Source organism: Camelus bactrianus, chromosome 10 (assembly GCF_048773025.1).
Source record: "Camelus bactrianus isolate YW-2024 breed Bactrian camel chromosome 10, ASM4877302v1, whole genome shotgun sequence".
Taxonomy (NCBI): domain Eukaryota; kingdom Metazoa; phylum Chordata; class Mammalia; order Artiodactyla; family Camelidae; genus Camelus; species Camelus bactrianus.
Genome location: NC_133548.1, coordinates 40489626 through 40516587, shown reverse-complemented (window position 1 = coordinate 40516587; position 26962 = coordinate 40489626). Strand labels below are relative to the sequence as shown.

The 26962-nt window shown below is 36.3% G+C and overlaps 1 protein-coding gene and 1 non-coding gene across 3 annotated transcripts in view; one reads left to right on the top strand and one right to left on the bottom strand.

Moving 5' to 3' along the window:
* Window positions 1-11990: 11990 nt before the first annotated feature.
* USP47 (ubiquitin specific peptidase 47) overlaps window positions 11991-26962 on the top strand; it is a 113910-nt gene continuing 98938 nt past the window's right edge. Inside the window, exon 1 of one of the 2 annotated variants that reach the window (XM_074372387.1) lies at window positions 11991-12692. In XM_074372387.1, coding sequence (XP_074228488.1) covers window positions 12654-12692 — 39 coding nt within the window. In that variant the 5' untranslated portion in view covers window positions 11991-12653. The remainder of the gene's footprint in view (window positions 12693-26962) is intronic. The other variant, XM_074372388.1, reaches the window with a different exon arrangement.
* Window positions 19082-19156, bottom strand: TRNAG-ACC (transfer RNA glycine (anticodon ACC)). The gene has a single exon. It is a non-coding gene; the product is annotated as a tRNA-Gly (tRNA).

The following is a 26962-nucleotide window of genomic DNA, read 5'->3' as shown; positions in this document are numbered from 1 at the left end:
AGTTTACTTTAAGATGGTAACATTTATGCAGAGACTAAAGGGTTCTCTGGCAAGGTCAGATTTTATACACATAAATTTTATTTTATATAAAATGTAATCATTTATAGATTACACATTCATTTCATATATCTTCATCTATGATATGAATGCATATTCATTTTCTATCTATAAATATATGTGTATTCAAAACGTGCCCTTAAGAAAATTAGGAGCTATGAGATGTTCAGGCCATATTCTTATAGAACTCTAGGCTACACAGAATGGACTACTCAACCCAGATGGTTTGCCTGGGAAATAATGGATATAGTCAGAGAAGTAGCTTCTATTACATAATTTAAATTTACTCTTTCTTTTTCATTCCTGTGAGAAGAGGGACTTACAACAATTGAAACCATTAGTTTCCTGGGAAGCCAGACACAGACAGAGCAGCTGGAGAGAAAAATCTCTAGCTGTCTTCATTTCCTTCAGCCTTCTGGAATTAGAATTTCCTGGCTCTTGAGAAGGTCTGAATAGTGAAAGATGAGTTGTGGCCATCTGGTACCTTCTGGGGACGTGCCATTGGATCATGAAGAAATTACTGGGCTAGGGGTTAGGAAATAGGAGTTCTAACTCCAGTTCTAGACCTGGTCCTGGAATGCCTTGGGTAAATTACTTGGCCTCTCCGGGCCTTGGTTTTTCAGCTGTGGGATTTGGACAAGTATATGTCTGGTATCCCCATAGTACTCATTCTATGATTCAAAGAGAGAGCATGAGGCCTCCTACCTAACATTTCACGTTTCTTTAATCATTCATTAATTCATTTGACAAATGAGAACCCACTACGTGCCAGTATTATCGTAGCATCAGGCACACAGCAGTGAACAAAAACAAACATCCTCGTGGAATTTAGATTCTAGTGTCTGTAGTGGCTTTATCCAAATCCTGGGTCATTCGCGACAGCATCTTTAATAAACTGTTCAAAGAAGTTTTGTTTGTTTGTTTTTGTTTCTTAACATTAATGAAGGAAAGTTCCTTCTTCCCGGAAGCCTTTTCTCTGAAGACACCAGTGGGGCTGAGTAGTTTCTTCTTCTGTAAGTTATAGCATTTTGTGCTATGCGATTTATACATAACTTATACATGGATTCACACATGAAGAGACCTAAATCTTTCCTATTGAAATTCTACATTGGTGTTGGTCATCTCAATCAGACTGTAAACTTGCAGAAGTGACCGCTTACCTTCAGGCGGCAACACAGTGCTAGGCCCCAGCAGGCCCTCAACGGGCTCTGAGCGGTGGGAGTACCCTGGGGCCAAAACTCCGGGGCTGAAACTCCACGGCCTTGCAGACTTGCTCAGGAAAGGCCTTCAGAGCAGAATTGCACCACCTGCTCAAATCTGACTCTGAGGCTCTGGCCAGGTTCCCTCCGCTCTGCCTGGCCTTTCACGCCATCCCAAGGCTCAGCCTTGCTCAGGTCCTGCTGCCACAGCTGTCAGCTCTCTATGGCAGGCGCTGCACATCCCAGGGAATACACTAGAAAACCCCCAGAAAACCCCCTGAGGTGTAAGAAGAAAATATTAGAATGCGCGCGCACACACACACACACACACATTTACTTTTTATCTAAGAAATGAGAAAAATTAAGATTTACTGACATGTCACGTGTAGGTGACAACAGCACTTCCACTTGCCGCGCGTGTCTGATGGCTCTGGGCATGTGCTGTGCCCAGGTCACTAGAAGGGAAGGGTAAGAGGAGTTTCCACAGCAAAGAGGGGGTCACTGAGGGTTCAGTGAGGTACATTTACAGATTATGTTATCTGGTTTTTAACTAACTTGCCCTCACAAAATAGAAAAGTGGCTTCAAAAGATTCCTTAAAAAACGGCAGCTGGAATACAATGCCTGCTAATGGCATTTACTGCACACCAGGCACTGCCGTAAATGCTTCATTATTTCATTTAACCCTCACCAAAACCCTGGGAGGAATGGACTCTTTTTACTCCTATTTTAAATTTGAAAAACAAAATACCAGGTCATGGAGAGTTTAAGTAAATTGCTAGTCAGTGGCAGAGCCTCAAGTCACCCCAGGCAGTCTGCCTCTAGTCTGTGCTCTTAACTTTAATGTAATACTCGGAAGCACCAGGAAACAAGAAGATGGCCCGAACAAATGCTGCTCTTCCTCTTCTTCATAGGACACCTCAGACAGACATCTTAGGAATCTAAAAGTCTGACCAGTGTGATCGTCAAAGGTATTTGAAATACAGATTTGCATTCACTATCCTTAGTGATCAAATTTGCCTTAAATTATTTAGGTCTTGGGAATATTAGCCAATAATATTAGGATGTAAGTAAATAAATAAATAAACAAGTATCAACACATATTAGTGCTTTATTAAATAAGCACCTGGTCAAAAAAAATTGGAGACCACTGCCCTTGAGATGGACAAACAGCTAAACAACTTGCCGTGAGGGTCCAGAAGCTCACACTCCAAATTGTTTACTGTGGTTACTTTCTAGGTAATGAGACTGCATACACAAAATAGTTTTAAGATAAAAATTTCCACTATTACCTCTAGACTTAAACAATGTTGGAATTTCCCAAACTACCATCAAATATTTCATAAGGAAAAGTTAAAGAACAAAATTTATTTCTGTGTCTCTACCTGCAACCTCAAAGTGCCTAACTTCTTAGCATGGCACTTAGGATCTTCTGTGATGTTTGTGACCCTGTTCAGCTCCCTGTTGCTTTTGCCTTCCAGGGATCTCTTCTCCCTGGGGTCTCTGTTGGGTTCTCAGCACTCAGTTCCATATTTGCCTGTTGCATTAGACATGCGACGCAGTCTGAGCCAACCACAGACAAAGGGGCTTTTTTGTCACTGTCATGCATCCTACCAATCTGAAGCTATTGACCTGACAGAAGCTATTTCCCTACACACTCAGGACTCTACACATATATCTATTATATCTTTTAAACATATTTGTTTTAATTATGGATGGGGTTGCCACATGAAATTGTGCAAGTTGTTCAATGCACACACAGATGCCCGACTAAGGGTGCATGGAGGCTGAAGTCTGGCCCCAAGCACTTCTCACCAAATGGTGAGCCCCAGAGCGAGCTCCCCAAACTCAGAGAACACTCTTGTTCATTTCTCTGGCACAGCTCCTGGCAAGATGCCTTGTCAGAAGACTCTCAATAAATATCTGTTGAATTGAATTTCAGAGTACATTTTCAGACATAAAACTCTTACATGCTCCATCATTTTTAATCTTCTTTATTCAATTATGCAGGAAATCAGTCACCACACTGACTATATGCTCTCTTAAGCATCTATCACAGTATCAAATACTTTAGGGATATTTAGTGGCGATTAATTTATTATGATAAATGATCCTTGCTTATTTTCTGTTCTTTTCATTACATTTTTAAAATCTACTTTATGATCTACTTTCTAAGGTTTATTTATTATACTTTATCTTCCAAAGAGCGTGTATGATTGTAGTACTCACACACGATAAATTTTGAAGTTTTTGTAGTTAAATCAAATAAGACATTGAGTCTGGTTAAGAATTTATGATTTGTCAGAAACAGCAGTGCCATTTATGCTTCAGGAACCCAATAAATGTTGATTATTGACAAGAACTGTGATGATGATTGGGGTTAAAATTTTACATTCTGCCTGTAGATAAGTAAATGAGATAATAGTTGAAGTTTCTGAATTTTTTTAAGTTAAAAAAATGGCATAATTATCTGTGCATGTAGAAAACTCTATGAACAACTAGCATCCAAGTGTCAATTTCAATTTTCCCTACTAGCGGACTCAGGGAAACCAATGAGAAAATATTCCTTTACTCATTTGTACTGGTCTGTGAAAGGTCTTGATAGACAAGTTTCAATGAAAAACTGCCTGCTCTGTAAAAAGAGGGAAGAGGAGGGAAAGGAGGAAAGGAATAACAACTGCTATTTATCTTTTTAAAGAAAAGGTTTACTTTTAGGATTTGTAGAAAGGGATTGATAATCTTCCAGGAAAGAGCAACAATAAGGATTAAATAACTAAATCTTTAAAAAGTGAGATCCGTTAGTCTAGTGAAAATCATCAAATAACTGAAAGACCAGTTGTTACATTTAAAATGTGTAAGGTCAAGCAGTAAACATCATTTGCTGAAATTTTAAAAGAAAGTCCCAGAGACTTTGAATCACCATCTTAGTTAAAAATTAAAAGTGATTAGTCATTGCTTTCGTCCACTGAAGATAAACTATACTTATTATTTAACCAACAACTTTGAAAAGTATTATATAGAAATATTTCTATATATTAAAATGTTTTCTATACTATCTATAGAAGCAAACAAGGTTTTACCTATGATGAAAGACTAATTTAGAGTTAGACTTCTTGGGTTGGAATCCTAGCTCTACCATTTATTAGCCTTGTGACCTTGGCAAGTTACTTTACTCCTCTATTGTTTCCCTGTTGCAAAATAATAATTGTATCAACTCAGAATGTTGTGGGGAGTAATGAGACACTATGTGTAAAATATTTAACATAAAGCCTGGAAACCACGGTAAATACTTAATAACCATTTGCTATTGTTATTAGAGTTATAATAAAGAACTTAAGAACCAAAGCAGACAATAAAAGACCATAAAAGTTTCCAAGTATTGCGCATCTACAATGTTTCAGTCACCATGTTAGTCAATTTCCATACCTTATTTTTTAATCAGTTGTTTTAAAATTATGACACACATGCCTCTCACCCCATAAAAAAATTAAAAGAACATAGCATGATTTAATGTGAAAATGAAAAATGGAAGATCCCAGCTAACCTTGACATTGCTATTGACAGCCTCTTTCTATATATATGAACTCCATCTTTTTAAAATAATATTTTTATTGAAGTACAGTCAGTTTACAATGTTGTGTCAATTTCTGGTGTACAGCACAATGCTTCGGTCATATAGGAACATACATATATTCATTTTTATATTCTTTTTCACTGTAACTTACTGCAAGATACTGAATATAGTTCCCTGTGCTATACAGTATAAACTTGTTTATCTATTTTATATATAGTATTTAGTATCTGCAAATATTGAACTCCCAATTTACCCCTTCCCACCCCCTTCCATGACTGGTAACCGTAAATTTGGTTTCTATGTCTGTGAGTCTGTTTCTGTTTTGCAAATAAATTTGTTTGTCTTTTTTTTTTTTTTAGATTCCACATATAAGTGATATCATATGGTATTTTTCCTTTTCTTTCTGGCTTATTTCACTTATAATAACCTCCTCCAGGTCCATCCATGTTGCTGCAAATGGCATTATTTTATTCTTTTTATGGCTGAGTAGTATTCCATTGTACAAATATACCACATCTTCTCTAACCAGTCATCTTCGATGGACATTTAGGTTGTTTCCATGTCTTGGTTATTGTAAATAGTGCTGCTATGAACACTGGGGTGCATGTATCATTTTGAATTAAGGTTCCCTCTGGATATATGCCCAGGAATAGGATTGCTGGATCATATGGTAAGTCTATTTTTAGTCTTTTGAGGAATCTCCGTACTGTTTTCCCTAATGGCTGCACCAAACTACATTCCCATCAGCAGTGTAGGAGGGTTCCCTTTTCTCCATAGCCTCTCAAGCATTTATCATTTATGGATGACCCCCATCTTTTAGTACACAAATGCTGTACATGACATATTGCAACTTGCTTTTTTTTCATTTATTATATCTTGATTTTCTTTCTATACCACTTTAAAAAAAAACTTTTCATTTTGGAATAACTTTGGATTTATAGGAAGTTATAATATGAGCTTATGTGAAATATATAATATTAAACATGAAGTATGTAATATGAGAATATTATATAATATTTGGCAAAAATAAGAAATTAATATGGTACATTAATATTAACTAAACTCTGGACTTTACTCAGATTTCCCTAGTTTTTTTACTAATGTCTTTTTCTATTCAGAATCCAAGCCAGCACACCATGCTGCATTTAGTCCATATCAGTTTTAAGATTTTCATCTCTATTTTAACAACTATGTAGTATTACATACTACGTGTGGTTTGAGTACACCATAATTTACATAATCCTATTGGCAAATTTTCATAATATTTCTAGTTTTGAGTTATTATAAACAATACTGTAATGAACATCATTCTGTATATACCTTTTTTCATTTGTGCTGAAAGATAATCTTAGAAATACAATTGCTGGGATGTATACATTTTGTGTATAATTTTGGTATATATATAATGCCATATTGCCTTTGAAGAAGTTTACTTTAATTCATATGCCACAAGGTTTTTGTTTGTATTGTTTTTGGAGGGGAGATAACTAGGTTTTTACTTATTTATTTATTTAGAGGAGGTACTGGGGATTGAACCCAGGACCGCCGAGCTACATCCTGTGCCTCTGCAAAAATTGAAATGAGTTCTTATTTCCCCATAAGTCTTGCTAATCTGAGAGTAATGATAGAAGTTTTTTTACACTTGCAATTCTTTAATAATGAGTAAAGTAGAGCATTTTTTCAAAAGTTTATTGTCAATTTGTACTTCATTTTTTATGAAGTGCCAATTTATCTTCTTTAAGCATTCTTCTGTTGGGTTGTTCATCTTCTCCTTATTGATTTAAAAGAGCTCTTTTATATTAAGGAAATTAGCCGTTTGTCATATTTGTTGCAAGTATTCTTCAAGCTGATATTTTGTCTTTTGATTTTATATTAGTATTTTGCTATGTGCAAGTTAAACAATTTTTATTACCATCTTTTCTTTTGCACCTCTGAGTTTTGTTTTTGTTCCATGACAAAATTATTAGAAAATATTCACTTTGGTGTACATTATTTCCAATCCTCACAATCCTATAAAGTAATTATTACGACGAGCCCCGAGATTCTCAAGGAATACTGAGATCTAGTCAAACACGAAATTTATAAATACTACTCTGTTGCAAAGATCGTACGGAACCACTTCAAAAGATTAATGCCATGGCTCCAACTTTATATTATTAGATTCCTCCTTATTCTTGGACCTTGAACTTTGAGCATATGCAGAACCCAGGACCTTGTACATGCTAAGCATGCACACTTCCACTGAGCTATTTCCCTCCCCAACCCCATGTTTCCTGTTAACGTGAGCCTTTTTATGCTGTTGAACACACTGAGCTATAAACCGTTTGTTTTATGGATTTCTTTAGCTTAGAAAGAGGGAAGCACTTCCGTGGCAATGATTCTTTTTCAGTTTATATTAATGGAGAATGCTACTTCAGGCCCTTGAACTAATATTTCTCTGAGGTCAAAGTAGGTTGAGAGCTCCACTAACATCTTCACTCTATTGCTTCATAAAAATATTTGTGTATCTTCCTAGGTTTTTCCTGGGTTACATTTTTTTGAGTATCATGTTTCCTGTTCTTATCTTCACACCAAAATTTAGTCATCTTTTCAGTGTTTACTACATTTCCTACTCAGTTGATTACTTTTTTTCCTCCCAGTGGTGGAAGCACTTACTGAAACAGTTTCCCAAATTGTTTTTTCCTGTTTCTTTATTGGTGTTGTCATTTCCATCACAACTATAAGCCATTGACTAATATTACATTCCACACTCCAACTTAGCCAGAGAGCCTATCTCTTTATTAGTTACTTCAATCTCATTGCTAATGGTTGGATTTCTTTTCAGAGCCATTTGCAAAACAAAAGAAAATATTAAGCATGTTCATGGACATACTACACGGGTGGAGAAGAGTAGGCAACGATGAAACTATGTCAAAGTACAGTTGCTGGGTGATCAAGAAGATTTATTCAGTAGCTAAAATACTAGTTTATTAACTCATTTATCCAACAAATATTTAAAAGCACCTACTGTGTGCCAGGCATTGTTAGGGATGCACAGTCCCTCATGGAGCTCAGACTAGTCCTGGGAAAACTGTAGCCGGCATATATTGATTTAGTGTATGCCAGGCAGTGTGTTGTGTGCTTCAAGGCTTTATGTCAATTTCCTCACTTGTAAAAGGGGGGGTAATAGTAATGGTTATGCATAAAGTTGTTGAGATAATTGAATGAAATATGTATAAAGCGCCTAGAAAAGCGTTGGAGATATATATGATATATATTCAACCGATCTTAGCTGTTTTAGTTTTGTGATTATTATTATTTTCTTTATTATTTAATACAAATAATATAATGTAAGATAGAGCTATTATCATCCTTATTTTACAGATAAGAAAACTAAAGCTTGTGAATTTAAGAGATCTATCCAGGAAGGCCAAACAGTTGATAATAACACGGGTAGGATTCAAATTCAGGTAACCAATTATTTCAGTCATTCAGCTGTACAGTCCCCTATACTCCAGCTAAAGTATAAAATTCAGATTTCGTCTTTAGCTCAATTATAGAATGCTACATATCATAAAACTTTCTGGCCAAAGCTGCGAATGTTAAATTGGTAAATGCCAAAGTCATACTTTATTACTCCCATCTTCTAGTTGAGAAAGAAGAGGTTCAGAGAGGTCTCATGTGGAGAGAGTGGCAGAGCTTGGATCTCAGAACAGGTCAGTCTGGCTCCAAAGCCACATCACTAAAGATCTTCTTTTAACCTCATTAAAACATAGTCATGGTGAAAACCTCTACTCAACATTTACAAAATGCATTTAACATTATTACTAATAGTTCCAGTTACAGTGATAAACATTATCACTAACACATTTTTTTTTCGTTTTTAAATTTTATTTTTTATTGAAGTGTAGTTGATTTACATATCATTAGCTCTTAAATTGTATCATATGACTTTGACTATATGGCTGTTTAAAAGTCATTTAAAACATAGAAATGTTTCACAAAAGGTCTTGAAATATAAAAGAGGAAAGAAATACCTTAGGTATTACCATGAACATTTTAAAATACACTTTTTATTTTAGAATAATTTTAGATTTGCAGAAAAGTTGCTAAGACAGACAGAGAGTACACATGTACCCTTCCCAGCTTCCCCCATGGTTAACATCTTATGTTACTGTTGTACCTTTATCAAAACTAAGAAATTGACTTTGGAACATTAGTAACCAAACTACAGGTTTTATTTGAATTTCACCAGTTCTTGTGTTAATGTTCTCTCTCTGTTCCAGGATCCCATCCAGGGTACCACAATGCATTTAGTTGTCATATTTCCATGGTCTCCTCTTGTCTGTGACAGTTTCTCAGTGTTTCATTGTTTATCTCAAGCTTAACTAAAGAATAGTGGCCAGATATCCTGTAGAGTGTCCCCCAATCTGGGTTTTTCTGATATTTTTGTCATGTTTTGACTGGGACTCTATTATGAACATTTTAAAGTGAAAGGAAAAAGAAAAATAATCCAAAAAAGTTATAAGGAAAACAAACAATCCTTTTTGGGACTTCTTTTTTTTAACATGAATCACACATGGAAAATGTCATTAATTCAACAAATATTTATGAAGCACCTACTATGTGGTTCCAGGCACAGAGGATGCATTAAAGAAACTAATTTAGATCGACAGGTTTTAAATAAGAGAAGAACATAATCTGATATATTTTTAAAAGATCACTCTGGATGCTCTGTGGAATATAAATTGCTGGGGAATAAGAGTAGAAACCAGGAACCAGGAGTTAGGAGACAACTGCAGTAATCCAGGCAAGAAAAGATAGTGATTGGAGTGAGACGAGCAGCAGTAGACATAAAGAGAAGTGGTTGGACTGGGATATATTTCAGAGGAGGAAGCAACAGCACTTAGTAATGAACTGAACATAAGATGAAGATTCTCAAGTTTTTGTCTTGATAAACTGAACTGATGGCAGTGTAATATACTCAGGTGGGGAGAACTGACAGAGTATATGTTGCAGGAGGTAGGTAGGGGACACTTGGAAAGCGAATATTCTGTTTAGGTCAAATTAAATTTGGGAAGTTTTGAGTCATCAGAAAGGTAGATTGGATTTATGAGTTTGGAGCCCATGGGAAAAGTTAGGGCTGGAGACATAAAATTCATATATAAAATAAATAAACACATGTATATGTAACATCTGTAACTTAATTTACTAGAAAGAGTAGCCATATATTTCTACTCATTCATTTATTTATTAATCAATTCATGCATTCATATACTTATTCCACAAATATTTATTGTATACCTACCAACCTAATACAGTCTCTAGTACAGTCACACCAATGGCCTCTAAAAAGAAAAGTGTGCAACAAGGGGGGTCATGGGAAGAAAATACTGAAACTTTAAAAAATACTTGTTTTTATCTAAAAACACACAAAAAAAATTAAGTCTTCCATATACTATATAGATCAACCCTGGTATCTCACTGTTAATGAGTGAATAGTGCAGTTTAGGTGATATGGAGAAACATTTGGAGGTTTCTTCATTTTCTTTTGTTTTAATATATTGTGATTTCTTTCAGCTTATGTGTGCTGGGTTAAGTAAATTTACCAATTGAATTATTATTTCATTAAATTAACCCCCACTAAAGTGGAAGTAGCTAAAAAAGATTTCTGGAAAGAAAACATGAGTTGGAGATAATAATGCAAGCATAAGCAAAAAAGATGATAGTGGAGATGACATGTCTGCTTCTAGCATGAGCTCTATGGAAGCCATCTTGTTAAGCAGTGGGCATGACATTTTGAAATCAGAGATTTGGAAATACTTCCATTATGTGATTTTGTTGCAAGATGACATATGTGTGCTATCCAAGGCTGGGATTACAGTGAGGCAAGTGAGACATTCACCTCAGGCACAAAATTTAAGGGGATGTCCCAGACTCAGTAGTCAAGATAAATAATATCTTAATGCAATATCTTAAAAAGTCAAAACCAATGCAAAAATCTATGATAAACAAAAATATCAACATTTTAAATAAAAGCAAGATCAGTACTCTAAAAAGAAATTATGCATGTATACTAAAACTTGAGGACAGAATTTTCCAACTCATTAAAAAAAAATCTTCCAAGAAACGCATTTCAAAGAGTTTGGAAAAAATATAAAAATGCAACATCTTCTGGATGACATCAGGGAAGATAGAAAGTTACTAGTTGAATTTCAACAAAAACTTTCCATGGTTGGGGGATGGAAGTGATAAAAACGGATTCTTGCATTTAGTAAGAGCAGCCAAAGATGTACTTCTTCCATTAGGATCTACGTATCTTGGTGAGTTATCTTTTTAAACTTATGACAGCCGTTAAAACAAAGTACAGAAATAACCTGAATGTTGAATCACACATTTTAATAACTATTTCGCAAAGTATTACAGATTTTTTTAAATCACTGAAAAATAGTCAATCATATTGCTTTCACTAAATATTTTTAGTGATGATAACAAGGATTTTTAAAAGATAATATAGAAAATAACTCTAACAGTTACTTTAAATGTTTATCTTTTTTATGTTTTAAAAATGTTTATGTCATACGCAACAGAACGTGTATATAACTTACATAAGTATACAGACCTTTTTTTTTTTTTGGTAAAAGGGCAGTGCAATCAAAAAAAGTTGGGAGAGCACAGGTATAGGTAGTTAATGCTGTGGGTGTTAGGAACATGGCAGGATTATATTATCTCTGCATGCTCTAAAATCGCTGTACCACGGAAGTCTTCATGAAGGATATCCCACTGAGTTTTCGTAAAGGAAGGTTTGAAGAAGGAGTAGGATTTGGAAAGATAACTATTGCAAAATTTGTTTCGTATAAGACAGAGAACAATGCTTATTGCCAGAGGAGATTAAAGTAGTCTAAAAATATTTAAAAACAGGATCCTAGGTCCAAGCTGCAGCCCTACTCTCTGAAGCTATCTCAGCCCCAGACTTAAACCTGTCGGAGAAGGAAGTTCCCCAAAGGAGCTCAGAAGAGTGCTGCTCTGATGGGGGGGAGGGGTGTGACACCACTTCCCTGAGCCCAGGGCTGTCGCCTTCCCTAGCAGGAGACGGGCCTTGAGGTCCCTCGAGCCGGGGCCGTCAGGAGGGTGGGAAGACCGGAAAACGCAGTCCTTTCTAGCCGGGACCGTGTCTGATGGCGGAGGCCGGGAAGGAGCCTGAGGTGCTTTCTCTTCCAGGCAGAGGCTGCGGCTCTGTGAAGAAGGGATGAGTGCAGGCGCTTTTCTAACGGGAAGGGAGAGCAGTGCTGGTGGTAGGGTCAGAGGGGCGGCCTTAGGCTCGCGTCTCTTCCCGGTGGGAAGAGCCCCGCAAGGCATGGAGCACCCTAAGGCCTGGTCCTTTCCCTGCCGGCGGAGGGAGACCCGAGATGGACGGTCCAGATCCCTTGACGATCAGCGTTTACTTGGCCTCTCAACAAATCTTACACATCCAGAGGCTGAGTAAGAGCTGAGATAATTAGACGCGAGCGGCAGCTGTCTCGGCACCTTGGGCGCCAAGCGCCCGGCTCGGAGCCCGACGGCCCGAATTCTCGCGAGAGCGACCGCCGCCATTTTTCCATTGATTGCAGCGGGCTGGGGGGAGGGGCCGACGACGAAGGCGACGGCGGCGGCAGCAGCGGCGGCGGCGGAGCTTTGGATCGGTGTCTGCGCGCTGGTGTCTGAGGCCCAGGCTGAGGCCTCCGTGGTAGCCCGAGCGCAAGCACTGGAGAGGATGACTGCCGCTGCCGTTCTCTCCTGAGCTAGAGAGCCGCCGCCACCCTCCCCCTCCCCCGCAGGGCGGAGAGGAGCGGCCGGAGTCTGAGCGATGGTGCCCGGCGAGGAGAACCAACTGGTCCCGAAGGAGGTGAGGGGCTGGCGGAGGAGGCTAGGCCCGAGGCCTGTGGCCGCTCCACGCAGCGCAGGCCGGGGCGAGGGTCAGGCTGCGGGCCCAGCTCCTGTGCCGGGCCGCCTGTAGGGGAAGGTGGAGGTGTGTGGTGGTGGTGGTGGTGGTGGTGGTGGTGGGGAGGGGGTACATGGTGGGTGCGGCGAGCAGTTGGGAGACTCGACTGGACCTGCGGGGGCCAGGGCAGCGGAGACCTCTCCCCTCGGGTTTGCGGGGCTGGAGAAATAAAGGCGCGGACTGGAAGGAATCAGGTCCTGCTTTCGGGGGAGAAAGTGGCCTTTTAAGTACTTATTTAACATGTCGAGCCAAGATAGGAAATTTCAGAGAAAAAAATCTGAAACAGTTGCTGATGGGCACGACAGGGTGACGGTGCTGCTTCTGGTTTTGACAGTGGCAGTGTATAGCTTTCAGGGCTTGTGAAATCTACACCCAACTTGAGCTCTGTGGGAGGGCAGTTAACTGTTACGACTTTTTTGAACTGTTACTTACTTGGTAGTACTATGGGCCTGCCTCAGTGGGGCCTACCGAAGATCGCTGAAAAGTAGTGAATGTGACTTTCACGTAAAGGTAAGAGATAGGGAAGCATTACCATATGGAGAGCTGAACTACTTTTTGTAGTTGGGTTGTGTATGCCAGTTTCAGTGACTCCTTAAATTCTTAAAAGCAAGTGATATGAGAAACCTTGACTTCTTGGCTTCTCTTGAATAGTAGTAGAAGATTAATGGTAGAATCCAGCACTAGCCAGTGAATTTCAATATATTAATAGTATCTCTGTTAGCTTTATAAATATCTTCAGCGTATCCAAACGTGTATTTTTAACTGGTTGATCATCAGGCGAATGCTTTGGATTTTTATTTCTCATATACCTTAAATAGAGGCAGGTGTCGGTTGAAATTAGCTATGTTGGATCTTGATGTTTATGAGTGATGTTCATTAAAAACTCTTAATTTTTTTTTTTTTTTTGCTTTTTTTGGTTACTTTGTAGCAATTTGTTGTGGCTTGAGCAAACTCTGACACTGCAAAAGTGATACTGGAGTTGTATAACACGATAGGAATATTTTCCCAACTTTATCAGATGATTGTTTTGCAAGGACAGTTTTTTTTAAAGACTCAGTTATCATGGGTCTGTATTTATTCATCAAGCATCACCAGCTCTGCAAAGCGAATAAAATAAACAGATGAATTAATCAGAATTCTTGCTTTTGGAGCTTTCAGAGCTACTAGGAAAGATAACACTAGTATTCATCTACCTCCAATTAGAGGCTAGGTACTTTTTCTGCATAAGTAACTCTCACGCAAGGGTGGAAGTGATAGGTGCTGTAAGAGACATGTAAACATACATTTTCTTTTAGAGCTACGTAGTGTTGATTTTCATTCCTATGGAAAACAAAGTCAGTCCTTTCTTAATTTTTTGACCTTTAGAAAATATAGGTGGAACTTTGTTTTAAGAAAACCCAACATTAGATTTATTTCCTTAACAATGTGACTTATAGACTATAATATGAGTTTACACCTTCACAAGAATGTATCTATTGTGTAAAAACCAATACTGCAATGTTGCTTTTACCTTTTGGATTTTAAAGGTTAAATGCCTCTCCTTTAAGACTAACTCCCTCACCTGAGGCTTCAAGCTCATCTTGACTTTTTTTCTCCTTTTTCTGGACCATATTCCTTTATTTTCTATTCCCTAGACTCATCTTCAGTCTTATTTTTTTCCCTGGCTCCTTTCATGATACCTGGAAGCATGTACAGTACTCTAAAATCTCAAGTCTGTCACTTGAAATCCTTGCCTTTTTTAGCTAGCTAACTAGCTCATACTTTTTTGATGGCTATCCTCCTCTTCTTGAATTCTTGCTTGCTTCTCTTCCTTGAATTTTCATTTTCATTTGATACTTAAAAAAAAATCCTTGATTTTAATAATACTGTGTACTTTGAGGCCTTTTCCCCCACCTGTTTGTCCTTTCTGCCCCCTCATTTAGTCAATGTCTTTCTCTTTTCTGTGTCCTTAATTATCACTTTTGCCTGTTGTTTGTCAACTCCTGGCCTTTTTAAGTAGGAGTAGAATCATATGGTACTAACGCCGAGAGCTCATAGTGATCATCTAGTGATTTATACCCCTTCACTTTTACAGATGAGGAAATTAGGGCCAGAGGATTGAAAGTGACTTGTTCAGGGTCACATAATGAGTAAATGACAAAGTTAGGACTAGAACTCACATCATCTTAATTATACTCTATTTTCAGATCCCTCCATGTAACCTAGAGACTCTGTAAGAATAGTTTGTAACTAAATACATGTACTATGTGAAAATAAATTACGGAATTAAAAAATCTTGCTTCTGTTCTAATGGCTTATTATCAACAGTTTGGAGGTTTTTTTTTTGTTTTTTTGTTTTTTTTTCCTTCAGGGAACATCTGACCCCTAGTAGATTTAGATCTTGGTTAAGTATGTGAAGTTGAGTGACTAATATATTGTTCTTGTTCCTGAAGTTCAAGGACAAATGTACCTTAGAAAATTGCTGAAGAAGACAGCTTAGTGTAATACAAGGCTTGGCAAACTACAGTCCCTGGGCCAAATTCAGCCCACAGCTTGTTTTGTATGGCCCATAAGTCAAGAATGAGTTTTATGTTTTCACGTTGTTGGGAAAAGATCAAAATAATAATTTGTGACACATGGAAATATGTGAAATGTGAATGTCGGTATTGATAAATAAAGTTTTATTGGAATGCAGCCATGCCCATTAATTTACTATTGTCTGTGGCTACAGCAGAGCTGAGTAGTTGATAAAGATGCTGTATGCAGGATAAATTTGAAACTTCTTAGCTTGGTGTTCAAGGCCTAGAACAGTTTGATTCTCACAGTCCACCCTTCCAGCTTATCTCTTCTTCCTCCTTTTTAATGCAGCCAAACAGGTTTCTCTCTGACTTGCTTTTCACTTCTATTTGTGCTGTCTCCTCTTTCCTCCTCTTGTTCATCAGTTCAGAACCTTTATGCACATTTTTCCATAAGTCCCTCATCATTTATTCTAAAAAGCTTTTTCTGACCATTTTAACCTTGAGGATTTCGCCTTCTTAAAAGACTTATATATGAATAGTATTCATTTGGCAATTAATACATAGTGCTTTGTGATATCTATTATTGTCTCAAACTGTATTTTATTATTATTCATTATGGATTTCTTGACAGCAGAGATCTTTGTGTGTTTCTCTCTCTCTCTTTTTAGTATGTATTATATGTCTAGGACAGTGTCCTTACTGAAGCAGATATTCAGTAATATTCGTTGGTGTGATTACAGGGTTTCAAGGAAACTTAGAATTCTAACCAATTATCCCTGCTTGAATATTTTCCACAGCATCCTTGGCAAGCTGTTTTCCAGCCTTTGCTTGAATACCTTCATGAGTAATCTCTGATAACATCTTTGTCTTAGAAGAGATCTGTTATTTTAAGTTTTTGAGTGGAAAGACGTTTAGATCTCTATAGCTGCCATCTTTTGATAGAAGCCTCTGGACAACAGAGAAATCTTAAACCATTTTCCACAGGATACCTTTTTTTCATTGTTGAAGTTGAGGGGAGGGGAGCAGAAGGGCCAACCTTCTCTGTTGTACAGTGTAAGTAAGCATCCTTAGTTCTTTAACTGTTTCTCGGTTGCTCTTTTTTAGACATAATCCAGTGTTTTTAGTATTCCTCCTAAATTGTACCCAGAGAAGAGCAAAGAGAGTGTGATCTGTTCTTTGTGGTTAACAACAAAGCTTTTCACCTCATTTTTTCACTCTACATGTCTTTAAATTGTTGTATATTGATATTTGAGATCTCTTGCTTTTAATATTATCCCAATTTTATTTATTGCTTTGTTGTTTTTATTCTATTTCCTTTTACAGATTTGTGACATTAATATTTGTTGAATACTGACTGTATTATTGTTCTCTGCCATATAGGGAATATTTAGAAGAAATAGAAAAATTCATTCTTCCCTTTAGTATCTTATTGTATAATTAAGGATAGTATACATATTACTAATGCTTTTAAGGTAATACTTTCACTACAGTACTTAAAGTGGCGGTCAAGAAGTATATAAATGTAGAGAGGATGGAAAAATGAAAGAAAAAGAAAGAATATGTTGTTCCCTATCTCAGTGGATTTTTTTCTGCTTTTGTTTTCCATGCAATAAGCACTACTTTCGTCTAGAACTAGTGATGATAGTAATAACCAAAATTTATTGAGCATTTATTATATGTCAAGTACTGTTGTATATCCTTTGTGTGATTAACTCATTTGAACTTCACAATGACCTTATAACTATATAAGGGCCATTGATACTGAGAGCCCCCAAAACATAAAACATCTTGTTTTTCATCCTTGTTGTATATTTTTTTTTGGTAGTATTGTCAACTGAAATATTCTTTTAATTTGTATGGCTTTAACCTTTGATTGTAATTTACACATTTATACCTTCAGCTGTGACGTCTCTTCTAGTATCAAATTTCCACCTGCTTACTGGATCTCTCTACTTCGTTGTACTCTAGGACCCACAAATTAAATGTGTAATATCAACTTCATTTCTCTTCTTTCCCCTCTCAATTCTCATGTCCTCCTCCCAACATCTTTCTCTGTGTTCTCTTGTTCAGTTAGTGTCATCACCGGCTATTTATTTGCTTGACATGGAACTTTTTTCCCCCTTTTTCTCATGTATAGTTAGATCATCACTTGGAAAATGTCTCTTGTACTATTACCTTTCTCTCTGTACCTCTATTGTCTCATTCAAATGTAGCCCTTCTAAACGGTCTCTGTGCATCTAGCTCTTTTTTTCCCCTAGCTACCCTCCCCACAACTGCCATTGCTTTCTAAAACACCTGAGATTATGACTACTTGTGTTAAGTGTATAATTGATACACTCTGATGGCAAATTGAATGCTAGGAACTATTTATAAACACTATGTGCCAGACACTGTGCTAAACAACTTATACACTTATCTCATTTAATGTCTGTAACAGCCCTTTAAGGCAGTTATTATCTTTCATTATCTATTTTGTGGGTGAAGAAAGTAAGGCTTAAAGAGTAAGTAACTGGCTCAAAGTTGTATAGCTTTTTGATTCTAAATGAGTGTGTCCTTAACCAGTAGGAGAGTCCTTCATAATATAGCCTCAATTGATCTTTAAAAATTATTTTTTGTCAAAGTTATATATGCACATGTTTAAGAGTTGAAGAGCTCTGCAGGACTATTTACAAAACAGGAGTCCTCTGCAGATTCTTCCTCCTCTTCATTTCCGGCTCTCCAGAGGCAACCTCTTTCAATTTATTCTTTTGATATTTATCTCTGCATCTCAAAATAGTATGCTTATGGTTTTCCTTCTTGATCTTTCAGGTTAAGGGATTCTCTACTGATTTCCCACAGTGAAGATTCAATTTACCACTGTTCTCAAACACACAGACACACCTCTCAATTCTGCTCAGTTGTTCCAATAGTCACATTGCAAGTTATTTGGATACATTGATTTTCAAAATTTGTATCAATGTGACTATAAACTCTTCATAGTTGAACCATGTAGTTTACTGTGATTGTTTTCCCTTCCTGTATAGCGTTTTGTTTTCTATTAGATAATATTTTCTAAAAATTTGCTTTTGCTTTGTTTTCTTTGTACTTACCATTAATATAGCCAAGTGGTTCTCAGCTCGGGGCAACCCAGAGGATATTGGTGATGATTGGTAGGTTAGGGAGGGCAGGAGTGTGTTACTGATACCTAGTGAGCATAAGCCAGCTGTGCTGCCACACATTATCCTACACTGCACAGGACAGCCTCCCACAACAAAGAATTGTGTGGCCCAGAATGTCAATAGTTCCGTTGTTGAGAAACCCCGATTTAATTCAGACCCTCAAGTGTATAAATCTCTTCCTTATTATGTTCAAACCTGTCAACTTTTTGATGAATTTCCTTGAATTGCAACTGTTGTCTTAAATTTGCCTTTACAATCATTTTAGTATTTCCCTCCGCTCTTTCTAGTATTAGAGCTCCTGGTTCTGTATCTGATGTCTTCATCTTTCTTTGCTTTCTCATTTTGGAGGACCACTTAAGTAGCTTTTATGGATGGGATATAATTTTTTCGAGACTTCACATGTCTGAAAATGTTGTTCCTACCCTCTTGCTTTATCAATTGGCAGGACAGAGACTTCTCGGTTAGAAATACTTTTCTCTCAGAATTTTGAAAACATTGCTCCATTGTCACCTTTTTTTTCAGTATTGCTGTTGAGACATCAGATACCTAGAAAGTTCTTTTCCACTATTTTTTATTCTGGTGGGGGGTAGGTAATTAGGTTTATTTTCATTTATTTATTTTTAATTACTATTTTTAGTGGAGGTACTGGGAATTGAACCCAGGACCTCGTGCATGGTAAACATGCACTCTACCACTGAGCTATATACCCTCCCTCCACTATTTTGAATATTATTTTTCCTCTGTGGAAGCTTGGAGAATCTTTTTCCCTAGAGTTCTGAAATTCCTGTAATATGTGAAAAGAAGGTCTGTTTATATCCGTTTCTACTGGGTTCGGGGTAGTCTTATTCAGTCTGGAATTTATTTAATCAGTCCAGGGAAATTTTCTTAAATAATTTCCTTGCTTTTTTCCCTTTCGTTTTCTCTGTTCTCTCTTTCGAATTCCTATTGTTGAGGTATTAAGCATTAGGCCTAGTGACTGGTTTCTCTAACTTTCTTCTGTGTTTGTATCTATTTTCCATTTCTTTTTCTCCTGCTTTCTGGGAGAGTTTTCTCAGCTTTATTTTCCAGTTCTTCTGATGCATTATTTCTGCTATCAGGTTTGTAATTAACAAGTACTCTTTTTTTTTTCCTAAAGTTTTATTAAATAATATCCTATTTTTGTTTTACGGATGCAGTGTCTTAACTGTCTTAGGAAATTATTGGTAGTTTTCATCTCTGCATATTCTTTCTTTCCTCCAAATTTCCTTTTTCTGTTTGTTTGCGTTGGACTTTGTCTTTCATATTAGATGCTTTTCTTATAAGTCTGGTGAGCCTTGGAAGTCAGCTTATTTAAAAGAGGGGCCTTAAAAAGCTGAGTGGAAGCTCTGCCAGTGGGTTATTATGGGCTCCCATGTATGTTGTTACGTCTGAATAATTTTCTTCTAGAATCTCTTGTGCCGGATTGATTTCCCAGAAAAGAGTTCCAATCTTTTGCTTGGAGAGAACAAGCTTGGGAGCTGAGTAGGAAAAAGGAATGTGGGTTTCATCATAAAGTACATGATATACTTTTATTTAATTCCCCAGTTTTCAGTATAGCAACTCTCAGATTCAGTTAAACCTGGTATCCTGTATTCCAGAAATACTCTGTTTTATGCTCTCCTTAGACTGTTTAATCTTTTGCCAGGAAGGATCAAAGAGTAGAAGAGAGAGGATCGGAGGATTCTAATTGCTTCTTAAGCAGACTTCAATTTCTTATTCTAGTTTGGATCCATTCCTGCTCCCAGAGTATCTGAAACTACTAGTTCCTGAGCCTTTTAGGTTTTTTATTTTCTTTTTACTTTAAATTTTTTTTATAGAAGACTTGCAAAAAGAATAGAGAGTTCCCATATACTCTTCACCAAGCTTCTTATATTAACGTCTTATTTAACCATGGAATGCCTATCAAAAGGAAGAAATTAACCTTGGTACAATACTATTAATTATACTATAGAATTTTTTCATATTTGACTAGTTTTTCCACTAATGTTCTTGTTCTTTTTTAACCCAGGGATTAATTCAGGATTCCACATTGTATTTTGTTGTCATGTTTTCTTAGTTTGTGTTTATCTGTGACAGTTTCTCAGACTTTTCTTTCATGACCTTGATACTTTTGAACAGTATTGGCTGGTTATTTTGTATAGTGTTCCTCAATTTGGGTTTGTCTGATATTTTCTCATGATTAACTGAAGTTATGAATTAAAGAGAAGGATATCACAGACGTGATTTGTCCTTCTCAGTGTATCCCTTGGAGGGGGTGGGAGGACATGATGCTGGTGTGTACTGCTGGTGCTGCTAGCCTTTGATCACTTAGTTCAGGGAGTTCTGCTAGGTTTCTCCACTGTAAAGTTACCATATTCCTCTTTAATAATTACTAATTTTTGTACTTTGATACTCTGTGGATATCCTATTTCTGCTTGAACTTCTGCCGACTAATTTTAGAATCCATCTATAGTTCTTGTTACTGTTGCATTTGAAGAGTGATTCTCTATTTCCCTCATTATTTCTACATTTATTAATTGAAATTCTTTTGTGAGGAAGAATTTTCCCTTCTCCCTCATTTATTTTCTTATTTATTTATGTCATTATAGACTTATGGTTATTTATTTTATTCTTTGGATTATAACCCAATACTTTTGTTATTTTTTTTGTCGCTCAAACTGTTCCAATTTTGGCCAGGGGGAGCTCTTTCTGGTTAGTGTCTGGGCTCACTCTTGCTTTTTGAGCACTTCCTTTCTTTGTGGCACCACATAATGCTTCAACACATTTTGTATTTGCCTTGCCCCAACCTTGCAATCATCCACTTCTCCAAAAAGTTTAGGGGTCTTTTGGTGTAAATGTAAATAATATAAACCAGGTGTCTTGTTTTTTTTAATCTAGGCTAATGTAGGTTTCAACCTTCTCAGGTGTAATTGTTATTACCTCTTGTTCTGTTTCCAGATTCTAAAATTGTTTCTGGTTTCCTATAGATTTATGCTCTTTAAAAAATTTCTTTCCTCCTGTTTCAGAGGTATTTTGAGAAGCTTTAGAGCTAAATGCTTGTATTCAGTCTGTCCTCTTTAACCAGAAATTCTTAATGTTTCTGTTGTCTTCTGCTCCAAGCCGATTTTGTTTTAGCCACATTCGACTGCATTATTTGCTGTTCCCTGGTGTGCTATATGCTTTCACATGTTACTTCTGTGCCCTTGCCCTGAGTCAGTGATATGAAATCTTTTTTTAACATCTGGTTTCTAGGAAGTTTTAAGTGGGTGAACTTTGATTTTACATGAAAACTAATATTTAAATACCTTCTTAAGTACTTTTTTAGGATTCTTGCCTCTTTTTTATTTTCCAGTTTTTTGGATTAGTCGCGTAAATGTTTTGCGGCTTACAGCCAGATATTGTAATTTTTTTGCCAAAATAGAAGAGGCTTAGTACATTTACAGAGTATTAGCGTACCATCACCATCATAGCCCAAGTTGAAAGAAAAGATTGTATTAAAAATAGGGGGTTGTGAAAAGCATAGAGTTAAATATGTATTTAAGTACCTATTGTAAATTAAGGTTCCAGAAGACATCTGCTTGAAAAACTTATTCATTAGTATTAAGGACCTTCTTCAGTTCAGGCAACATGATAAATGTCATGATATGCAGAGGCATATTCTTTTATGAGTTTTATTACTGTGATTTTTAAGTGTGCTGTCTAGATATTGCTGCTTAAAGTCTAATTTTTGTACTGACATTCTCCATTTTAAAAAGTCTTTGGGAAAATGATTGTGATTGGCAGTGATGACAAATGATTGGCAAAAACAATGTCATTTTTCTCATACCAAGATTGTTCAAGAATGTGTATTTCTTCTGAGCCTGGTTTTCTATTGGTGTAATGAAAGAAGGGATGGATATAGGTGTAGTGTAAGTAAACAGATGTCTCCTCTCTTCCCTACAGTATACTTCTGTTTACTTTGTCTCTAGGTCTGGGAGCAGTAATAATTGCCCTAGCCTTTTGTTTAGTGGAACTAAACTGAACCAAGCATACCTAAAGTAGCCATGGATATGAACACTGTCATTGACATAAAACTGATGCTGCAACCCATGGCTGAGACATTACTGTTTTTCTAAATATTACTGATATATACGTCTTGAATTTTGAGTTTTTTTTTTTAAAACAAGTTCTTAAAATCCTATCTAGTCAGCAAAATCTAGCCCTTCTTACTAAGTGCAGCTTTTTAACCTTGAAATCCCGTAACACTGTACCTTTTGGCATTTGAAAAATTATATTCCTTTATTGTAAGTTAATACCTTTATTTAATTAGGAGCTCTTCAAAGTCGGGACACAACAGTCAGAGTGCCTATTACCAGCTTTGTGACCTTGGGCAAGTTACTTAACCTCTCAGTAGCTAAGTTAAATGAGGATACTAGTAACTACTTCCTAGAGTTGTTGAGAACATTAAATGACTTAATACACTTAATAAACTTTGTAAATGTTGCCTATCATAATAAATGTTACTACCGTCATTACTGTTATCACCTTCATCCTGTATTTTCCCTAGGGGTCAGCACAATGTGCTGCATATTATTGTTGTCCAATAAACATTTATTAATTAAATAAAAAATGAAGTCATATTTTAGTCATTAAATATGTTTAGTTGTTTGAAGTTACAGATCTTCTTATGTCCTGTCAGCATAAATCCTAAATGATTGTTAGATTTGACAGTTTCTTTTATATCATCAAGTAAGACCTGTTCTTACTGCTTTTTGAGAATTGAAACATGTAACAAAATACAATTATTAAAAATAAATTTTTGAGTCTAATGAGATCCTGAGAAAAATTGGCTTTGTATATTTGTCAAAAAAACTTACTAGATCAACAAGTTACTTGTTTATAAGATTGTGTGAAATGTTATTTTAAAGCAGGATCCATATTAAGAATAGTTTCTGAGAGAACTTTATATATTTGATAATTCTGATTTTCTAAAACTTTGGAATATAACCAGAGTTATGGATATGGATATGATATGGATAGAAAAACCAATTAAAATGTCTGTTTTTGTCAGTTATTGATTGTGCTTTAGGTTTGATGCTGTGTAATTGACTGCTATAATACTTACAGAGTCTTTCAAATATTGGCATAAATATAGTGGCTTTCCAGTAGAGAAAAATTAAAGGCCGTAAGTGACATAATTTAGAAGAAAGATTTGGAATTTAAATCTTTCTGTATACACTGGTTTATACTTTTAGTTTAGCTTTAAGAAAACCATGAACCTTGTTTATCACTTAAGTGAGGTTTTCTAGTATAACCAAAGCATTGAAGTTTGACTGTGAACATTCTTTCTTGTTTCAAAAGATATTACCTATTCTTATTTCATCATAAATATACTTTAATTTTTCTTAGTGTAGATTTCCACAGCTCCTGATAGTGTAGAATTTATTAAGTTAAGCATTGAGTTAGTAGCTGCCAAGAACCAGAGAATCAAAGATGAATAAGGAATCTGACCTAGTTCTAGATGCTAGTGTAGTCTCGGACAGACAGACATGTAATGAGACAGGTATATATTGTGGAAGTAAAGTGAGACTATAGAGGAAGGAGCTGCCAGTTTTATCTAGGGGATTTTGTGAGATGTAGTACTTGAATTAGGTCACAAAAGATGACTCAATTGCCAGGTAAAAAAGGAGGTGAGAGCTTTTAGTTAGGAGAGAGAGCATTTAAAACACAAAAGTCTGTAATGCATTTGAGAAAGTGGTGAAAAGTTTGGTGTGGGTGCATGGGGTGCCTGGGGTTGAGTGAGGGAAGGTAGTTCTGGCAGCTTGTGTCTTAAACTTCTGAAGGCTTTGTATACCTAAAAGGAGTTTAGATTTATATTGTGTGGCCATTAGGGGACAGGGAAGTATTTTTTTCCACAGAAGAACTCACAGATTAGCTTATAGTTGTTATAAAGTTTAATTGCCAAAACTTGTTCACTGAAACATTGTTTACTTGCATGACTGTTTTATGAAACCACATTAGTATTTACACACAAGTGAAAACAGGGCAAGGGGGAATTTGCTATAATACCTTATTCTCTCACCTGCCTGGGGTTTTTTGTTTTTGTTGTTGTTGTTGTTTTAAATCAAATAATTAGGTACTTTTTTTGGTTGTTTTTTAAAGAATGAAATGTTTCCCATCATAGTGCATCTTAACTCCCTTTTCCACATATGAGTCATGCTGGCAGGATGTCCTTTGGAATAATTGTTATGTGTTTGATGGATAACACACAAGTAGATGTCTTCAAGTAGGCTAACTAGATAGGCCTCATTTGCCTCCAGAAAATTGCCAGCAGCTGCACGTTGGTAGTGTAGATCTGGTTTGAAGTCCTGGGCAGTTTCTCACACTTGACGCTAGAAGGGAAGTTTGCAAGTGAGAAGGAAGTTCAATATACTTCTGATTTTCACAGACACACGATACAAGGCTTGTGATGATGTGGTTTCTTCACCTTTGCAGTGTAAGGCACATTTTTGAGAGTGACTTGTAGCTGGTTGCTTTACTGAGTGCTTTACCACTGACTGTTTACAGGCATTGGCTTGGTAGCAACAGTAGTGTAGAGAACTCCCTGTTTAACCTCCTTTTCAGCAACTTAGCAGGCTAGAAGAGGTACTAATGCTAAAGAGTGATGAGTCTGGTGATGGCTGCCGCAGTAGTGGCAGCAACTGAAAACACCACGAGGAATGTTTTTAATTAGGGGATTAATGAAATCTTCCCAAGGATTTCCCCAGTGCTCCAAATAAAATTGACTTTAATATTTAACCAAGGGGAGCTCTTGATTACAACGCACAGTTCCAGGTTACATTGGAAAGTAGAATTTTTTTATGACTTATCTTGTAAAAGATATGTATTACTTTAGTAAGCATAAATAAATTATGAATTAATATACATTTCTTTCAGTTTATAGATATAAAATGTCTACCCTTTAATGTGTTTAGGTATTTTAATTTTATTGCCCTTAATTTTAAGTTTAAACCAAGTTGTATAACTCATTACTTTATTTATAGTACTTTGTGGTAATGAAAGGAAATTGGTGAAAAATTAGATAGCTAACAATGAAGTTTCTTATTAAAAGACATCTAAGAAATATTATTGCTTTAATTTTGACATTTTATATTCATGTCTTGAAGTATTTATTTACTATTACATTATTTGCTATTAACATAACACAAATATAATTTTTAAAAATCTAAGAAAAATAGACATGATGCAGAAAATATTCCTGCAATGCAGTAATATGATTTAACACTGGAAGGGGTGCAGTAGCTAGGTATTACAGCTCCTTCATTTATAGGTGAGGAAAACAAAGGCCATAAAATCTTCATAACTTACTTAATGTACCAGGGAGTAGAAGAGCTAGAATGAGACTTCTTTGAAAAAGACATTTACTGAAGTATACTTTATATACAGTAAAATTTGCCCCTTTAAGGCACACAGTTTTATGAATTTTGACAAACTTACACATTTGTATAACCACCACCACAATCAAGATACAGAGTATCTCTATCACCTTAAATTTTTCTCATGCCCCTTGTAAGCAGCCTCCAGGCCCTGCAATCACTGGTCTGTTTTCTGCCCTCGTGTTTTGTCTTTTCCTTGTATAACTGGAATTCATATAGTATGTAGCATTTTGAGTCTGACTTCTTTCACCCAGCATAAAGCCATGAGGTTTATCTATGTTATCGCATGTATCAGTAGGCTTCCTTTTTATTGCCAAATGCCACGGTTTGTTTATCCATTTACCAGGTGATGGACATTTGGGTTGTTTTGAGTTTTTGGTGGTTCTGAATAATCTCTCACAAATACTTTTGTACGACTTTTTTCCTCTTTTTTGGTACACTTATGTTTTCTTATGGTAAGTGAATGTTTAACTTCATTAAAAAACTGCCCAACTCTATTCTGAAATGGCTGTACCATTTTGCATTCCATTCAGCGGTGTATAAGCATTCTAGGTGTTCTGCCTCCTTTTGGTACTTGGCAATGTCAGTATTTTTCAGTTTAGTGTTTGGACCATTATGGTAAGTGTGTATTGGTATCTCTTTGTGGTTTTAATTTGCATTTTTAATGACTAATTATATAGAGCATCTTTTCATGTGCTTGAGTTTTTTTATTGAGCCTGATTTTAAAAATCATATTTGATTTTACTATTATATGTTTCAAGTTTTGCTTGTACTGATAGAGAAGTAAAAAGAGTACCTATTTTCTTATTATTTACATAGAGAAAACTGATAATTGTGTTAAAGGGTAGTGGGTATAATTTTGATGAGCTCCTTGAGAAAGGGGTTTGTATTAATAGCTGTCTTGTGAAAAGGATAATGGCTTGGGAATCAGAAAACTCATTGGTTTGCTTTTGCCTTATTAGTTGCTTAACCTGTCTTGGCTTTTCTTTTGTTACTTCTCTCACCTGTGAAATAAGGGTGTTGGACCAGACAAGGTATAAGATTTGTCTATGAATTATAAATCTACATAAATTTCTTAGTAGTAGGTCTTTTTTCCCCCAGTATTT